The 7,221-nt window shown below is 44.7% G+C and overlaps 1 protein-coding gene across 1 annotated transcript; it reads left to right on the forward strand.

Moving 5' to 3' along the window:
* Window positions 1-484: 484 nt before the first annotated feature.
* Window positions 485-5,868, forward strand: LOC143859711 (uncharacterized). Its single transcript, XM_077370362.1, has 3 exons — window positions 485-687; window positions 4,534-5,526; window positions 5,861-5,868. Exons 2-3 carry the CDS (start codon window positions 4,605-4,607, stop codon window positions 5,866-5,868), a joined length of 930 nt encoding a protein of 309 aa, XP_077226477.1. The 5' UTR covers window positions 485-687; window positions 4,534-4,604.
* The last annotated feature ends 1,353 nt before the right edge of the window (window positions 5,869-7,221 follow it).

Raw genomic sequence — 7,221 nt, forward strand, 5'->3', positions numbered from 1 at the left:
AACAAAATGATAAAGAGATGTACCTGGTGAGATGATTAGATCCGAAAAATTGAAAAATACCCTGATTAGTGAATTTAGTGTGTTAAATCCATGTGAGAACCCCCTCTATCATTGATTTATATGTTTTAGGTCATTAATATCTTGATCTGACTTTACGGATCATCAATCGGGACAAAATAAGCTAGGGTCACTTCATAGCCCGGACCCTGATTCCATTCCGAGACCCGATTTCCGTTAATCGTTAGATCAATGACAGATCTTGACCTGGGTCTCACCATCCAAAACCACCTAACCTCTCCTCTCATCCTAACCATCCAAACCTCACCTAACCTCACCTAACCTCTCCTCTCATCCTAACCACCCAAACCTCACCTAACCTCACCTAACCTCACCTAACCTTACCTAACCTCACCTAACCTTACCTAACCTCACCTAACCTCACCTAACCTCCTATCCCATTCTCCTATAAATACCCTCTCATCCCACCATCCAAGGGAGAAGAGAAAAAGAATCCCTCACTTAGAAAATTCATCCCTCTCCCTCATCTCTTCAAGGGTTCGGCCATCCTTGCCGGATCGGGTGATACGTTGGGTGATATATATCAAAAGCAGTCATTATCAAGCAAGGAATCATCTTCAAGGAATTAACATCAAAGAAAAATCAAACACAAAGTGGGTTTTCAAAGAGGTAGGCATTTATTTCAATTCTATGTAGGGTCTGTTTTCATGCATATCTTTTACTTTAAAAGAAAAACCATGTTAGGAAGCATCTAGGATCAATCTTTACTCATTCTTCTTGATGGTAGACTTTGAAGTTATACATGTTTCCCTCTTCTCTTAACCCATCTTATCTTCATTTTTATTTTTCCCTAATGGTTCACACCCTGGTTCCCCCTGGTTAGCCTCTGGTTAGACCCTGGTTGCACCCAGGTTCGTTGCTGGTTGCACCCAGGTTCGATACTGGTTCGCACCCTGGTTCCCTGCTGGTTCGCACTCTGGTTAGACCCTGGTTGCACCCAGGTTCGTTGCTGGTTGCACCCAGGTTCGATACTGGTTCACACCCAGGTTCGCTGCGGGTTGCACCCAGGTTCCCTGCTGGTTGCACCCTGGTTTCCCTGCTGGTTGCACCCTGGTTCCCCTGCTGGTTCGCACCCTGGTTCCCTGCTGGTTCGCACTCTGGTTAGACCCTGGTTGCACCCAGGTTCGCTGCTGGTTGCACCCAGGTTCCCTGCTGGTTGCACCCTGGTTCCCCTGCTGGTTCGCACCCTGGTTCCCTGCTGGTTCGCACCCTGGTGCACCCTGGTCCGCACCCTGGTTTGTACCCTGCTTCCTCCTAGTTAGACCATGGCTAGTCTCGGGTTTGCTCCTAACTTAGACCCGACTCACTTGACCCTAACCATTAACCCAATCCAACCTAACCATTAACCACACCTAAACCCATACCCATAAGCCTTAAACCCTATAACCATAGCCACACATCATACACCACATGCCTTTCATTCATCCACCCAACAGTACCCTCATACACCCCTACAATAGACCCGGCCAACCCAGTTAACCCGGCCATCGGGCCCATTCGGCCCAATTAATTCATTCCCCTTAAGAGCCACTTTGCCCTATTGGTTCCTAAGATACTCCAACCACCCAAACCTCAAGCCGCACCCCAATCCACGCTCAACCAGTTCCAATCCAGTCTAAGCCAAGTCAACCCGCACTTGACCTTGACCATTAACCCAATCCAATCCAACTCAACCATTAACCCCACCTAACCTGACCCTAGCACAACTCAACCGAGTCACATCAACCCAAGCCATACCTTTGTCCACTCACTGAGGCACACCATTTATCCATAAATCTGGTTACATTAAATCTAACCCAGCCAGGCCACCTGCAGCTTAAGTCAAATCGCCCCAATACAATCCATCCAAGTGGGATCCCAACCCAGCTCAACTGAGTCAACTCTAGCCAACCTCCCTAGTCGAGTTGACCCAACTCTCTAGTCGAGTATGCTCAACCTCTTTAACCGATTGGACTCTCCCCTTAGTTGACTCAATCCAATTCCTTAATCAACCCATCCCAATGCAACCGAGTCGCATTCGACCAAGTTGCGGCCTTCCATGTCACAACCGAGTCATTCCCCTATTCTACTAATGCCCTTTTACACCTAATAGAACTTCCTCCCTTTTGCCTAACCAAGTCATATCCCAACACAATCTGAGTCGCATGTCTGAATCCATTTGACCGAATCTCATAAGCCCGCCCATTTTGAATTCCCAAAATTCAAACCCTTGATGATTCCTATATGCTCAATTCTTTGATGCAAATTCCCAATTCCAAAATCCCATTGCTAAATCAATGTTTCTGAATCTCAAGTCCAATGCTCAAATACAAACCCGATTCCTGATCCAAATACCAATCCTGTTTTCCAAAATCCAAGCAACCTCCCCAGCGGAACTACGTGTGGCTTGATCCCCATCGCGGGGTACGTAGGCAATTTGGCACTCCCAAGTTCAGTCGCACCTTTCTCTATCTTTCTCATTCCCTCACACTATTTCATCATCTCTTCCATTTTTTTTTTCACTAACCTCGAGAATTTAAATCGATTTGTCTTGTGTCTTTCGGAACCGTTGGATCACGGTTTCCGTCGTAAGGACCCTTAGAGCCCAATTTAGGAACACCGGTGTCGTGTCGTGTCCTAAGTTTTAGAGAGTCCTAGAGTTAGGAGTCCAGCCTCATCACGGACGCTTGCTATGTATAGCAACCGTGCCATAGGTCTAGTTACACTAGTCACCCAATCTTTCCCTAGGACAAGCCTAGTAAACTAGGATGTAAGGCAAACCTGCATTAGTCTAAGGGACCATTTGCATTTAGATGAGAATCATATAGCATCTTAGATGAAATCCTAAGATAATAAAATCCTCAACTTGAATTAAATAACTTCTCCTAAAACTGTTGAAACAGTCAATCCCGTCTAGGTCGGTGTCTTAGTTGAGTTAGGCATATGTAACTTAGCTTAGGTGCACCGAACTACGTCGACTCTGATCCCAGTGAGGCTTGGGTACGTAGGCAGCTTGGATGTCTGACGGCATACCACCCGCGAGTCGGCACCACAACAAATTGTGGTGTTTTGGATATTAATTTTCTTGTAAATGCTTAATCAAATCATTTAGGGCTTTCCATGAAATTAGAATTCTAGGAGAACTTTCACTTAGAATGAATCCAGACAAATTAATAAATCAAGATACACATCTAGGATTCACATTGAAATTAGATCATAGGATGCATGTCACTTAGTTCGCACATTAACATAGAGTTGAATGAGCCATTTAAAATAAATTTAAAAAAGTTAGCTTTTGGAATCGAAGGCCGATTATCGGGCAGGAATGGTGCATGTGGCGGATAACTCCCCATACCTTCCATTCTCGTAACCAGGTAGCGAGTCTAGATTTCTGGTTAATTTCGGGTCCTAGATCCCACATCTAGGTGGCGACTCTGTCAGTCTCTTTCGTGTGGAATTCGGATTGCCTTAGTGATCCCAAGTTCACATAAAAGACGAATTACAATCAACAATTAAAAACACACGCCAATCGCGTGGATACGAGAGACCAAGAGAGAGCGCGTGGCGGCTCGCGCCCCACACTCCCTCACGGGCTAGGTACCACAGTTTGGCGACTCTGCTGGGGACCACCTAACTTCATTAAAATTTCAAAAGATAATTCATTTGAATTTAATTTAATTGGCTCATAAAAACTCTATACTTGTTAGATTAGTTTGTCTTGTTTTATTTTCTCATCACACTTTACTCAAACTTAATCTAACAAAACCTGAAGGCATCATAGATTGCGCAAACATATTGCACACACTTACATCACTTGCATCTAAACTCTGCATCTCACGTGCACACACGTCCTATTTTAGGAACCCGGAGTGTTATCTAGCATGGTTGACTGGGATTTCATCACCTGGTGCCTCTGTGCTAGAGAAGCATTCCACCCTTAGCCTAGTACCATTATGGTACGTAAACGGATCTCTTGTTCACGTACTGATACGCCGGACACTGGTACAGTATATCGAACAGGGATTCGCGCTAAGGGAACTCTTGGCCTTACCCCTAGATTAACCCACACATGCATGTAGTATACGAACACATGTGCATCACGTGTGTGAGCCTAGTTTAGGATATCCTGCCTATTTGTGTCTAGATTAGGCCGTAGACCATCTTCCAATGGCTACGATCGGTCCTAGGTACACGAACAAAGTCATGAGTCGAGATCCTCTCTCCACTCCGCTTGATTAGGATTAGGGTTGATGCCTTCAGGTCACACTGTTAAAATGTGCGAGATTAAAAAAAAAAATTTCCTTTAGGGGTTAGGATATAAATCCTATCATTTCCAAAGATCTCATAGGATTAGTCATTCTTGATCTATCCGTTGAAAGCAATCTTATGCTATCGCATCTAATCTTTCGATCGTATGCCTTTCATTCTTCTATCGTGTGATTCGATCATGTATTCATACTTTCCTTGTACTGGCAGGAACTTATCCTAATCTCGTGTTCATGTAATCCTGATCATTCTTATATCCCTTCTCTTGGCTTACGGGCACTATGTCTACTCGTACAATTCTTGATTGGATCCGTGGTACATTAAGAGAATCCCATATCTACGCCATAAGTGAACAAGAGAAAAATCTCTTCGGCTACGTGGCAACCATCAAGCTCGATTGGGGATTACTCTATGCCGCATCAGAGTGTTGGGATCCCGATCATCATGTCTTCCGTTTTGGCAACCAAGAAATGTGTCCCACCTTTGAAGAATGGTGTGCCTTATTGGAATATCCTGTGGATGGCCCTCTAGTGAAGCCATCCTGTGTTCCAGATTATCGTCCTTTGTTCCTTTGCTTGATGGATAATCCAGATGAATCCATGAACTCTTTCATGAAAGGCCAAGAAGTGTCCATGCAGCGACTGATTGACATTTACCCTCCTGTTGGATACATTGGTGCTGTTGATATTCAAAAAGCTCGACGGCGCGCTTTGAGATTCTGCTCCTTTGCTAGGTTCCTCACTGTCCAGCCTTCTCGCTTTGCGTCAGCTGTTCTTCTGGACCTCGTTGATCAAATGGATCGTGGCGCCAATCCAATTCCTACTATGCTTGCAGAAACTTTCAATGGATTGGATGATATGGCTCACCTTCGTGCCAGTTCAGGTCCAAGCTCTTATATTCGCTCTTTCGTTGGGTCTTTCTCAGGATGTCCTGCATTACTTCAAGTGTGGTTATGCCACAAGCTAAAAATTGCAGCTCCTGTCCATTTTGATCATACGTTATACACCTTCAGTGAATGGCGTCATGATGTTTCTTTCGATCATAAAAGCGATTGGGTTGAATGGTTAAATTCTCGCCAAGAAGATCAGATTTATTGGCAAATTCCCGGAATCCAAGAAGCTGTCTTCAACACCGGAGAAGCTAACTACGTTCGCCTTCTTGGTCTCAAAAAGACTTCCTTTTATGTTCCTGCCAGGATTCAGCGTCAGTATGGAAGGGAGCAATCCATTGTGCCTCCCCTTCATCATTTCTATCCGCCTGAGGGTCTCAAGCCCAAGATTGTCAAAGCTGTTTCATCTGCTTGGGATGCAAGAATCATCAAACCTTTAAAGGAGTCAGTTGAGGAAGATTGTCGTCCGAAGAAGAAGTCTAAAAAGAATGCTTAGTTCCATGTTTATCTTTGAAAGATTGAACCATGTACTCAAATTTTAATGATTGATCAATAAAGTCCATCCTTCTCTTTCATTATCTTTGTCTATGTGTGCATCATCGTCTATTCTTCTCTCTGATTTTAAAATATGTCTTTCGGATATTACAGGGCAATAAACATCATAGCTAACCCTAATACTCCTTGGGTTCGGGTCTCTTCGCGGTTAGAGAGGAAATCTGTTTCTCCGCCACCTTCTCTAAGAACCCCAGCATCTCCTTCTTTCCCGTCCTCATCCTCACCAATGGCAGACAACCAAGATGGTCTTCCACCCGCTGCTATTACCGATACTCTTACCTTGATTCTCCAACAGCTTCAAGAACTCAAAGAAGAAAACCGAGTTATCAAGGCTCAGCTTTCTGAAAAGTTGGGACCGTCGTTGTCCAAGGATAAAGGGCCTATGCGCCAAGCAGCTACTCCAGTAGCACCTGCCCAAACAGTGTTCATCAATATCCCTGATAAAGTCGAAGAAGACTTAGAAAAAGAGCAGTACAGCGAGAATCACAGTAGGCCTTCTCAGTCCATGGTTGATAAGTCTGTTATGGAGAAATTAGAGACTCTTACCAGGAAAGTTCAAGACATTCAGTTTCAAGACCAGGGTGGTTTCAATCCCAGTGATCTTACTTTATTTCCCGAAATTCGCCTTCCTGCCAATTTTCAAATGCCCGATTTCGACAAATATGATGGTGTGGGTTGTCCAATCACACATTTGCAAATGTTCACCATCATGTGTCAGCCTCAAGGGTTATCTTCTGAGCAAATGGCTCAATTGTTCCCAGTTTCCCTAACCAAGGTTGCGAGGAGATGGTTCATGGTCTTGGACAAGACTCGTTACAGGACATGGAAGGATATCGGCGAGCAGTTCATCAGGCAATTCAAATATGATGATGGGACAGAAATCACCAGAAAGGATTTAGAGAGAACAAAGCAAGACTTGAGGGAATCCTTTTTGATTTTTGTGAAAAGATGGAGGAGAATAGCAGCTCAGATGATGGAGCGCCCGTCTGAGGAAGAACAAGTCCAGATAATCATGAAAAATATTTCCCCCCAGCTCCAGTATCACATGTCTTTGCAATACTATCCAGACTTCAAACACTTCATCGTGGCTGGCACCCAGATAGAGGAGGCTATGGCTCAAGGTGTATTCAACCGTAGCAACCCAAACCCCAGAGATTTCAAAAAGTCCCCTCCAGCCCAAGTCAATAGTATTTCCCGTTCCAATGCTCAATCCTCTAGGTCCCAAGAACCTTTAGTAATGGACTATGCTCAAACCGCAACCGCACCTCGGCAACAAACCCGGGTAGAATTTACCCCTCTTCCCATTCCATCTTCAGAGGTGCTTAAGCAGTGTCTTGCTTCAGGTCGCATAACCTTACCTGCCATCCGGCCTCCCCCCAATCCTCTACCTGCAAGTTGGCGAGCTGACCTACACTGTGAGTACCACAGAGGTCCTGGTCATCTTACTGACAACT

Source organism: Tasmannia lanceolata, unplaced genomic scaffold (assembly GCF_043159265.1).
Source record: "Tasmannia lanceolata isolate RefF3 unplaced genomic scaffold, GAP_Taslan_0.1 ptg000036l, whole genome shotgun sequence".
Taxonomy (NCBI): Eukaryota; Viridiplantae; Streptophyta; class Magnoliopsida; order Canellales; family Winteraceae; genus Tasmannia; species Tasmannia lanceolata.

Coding starts and splice junctions, on each gene's coding strand:
- LOC143859711 (XM_077370362.1), top strand. CDS start 4,605: ATGTCTACTCGTACAATTCTTGATTGGATCCGTGGTACATTAAGAGAA.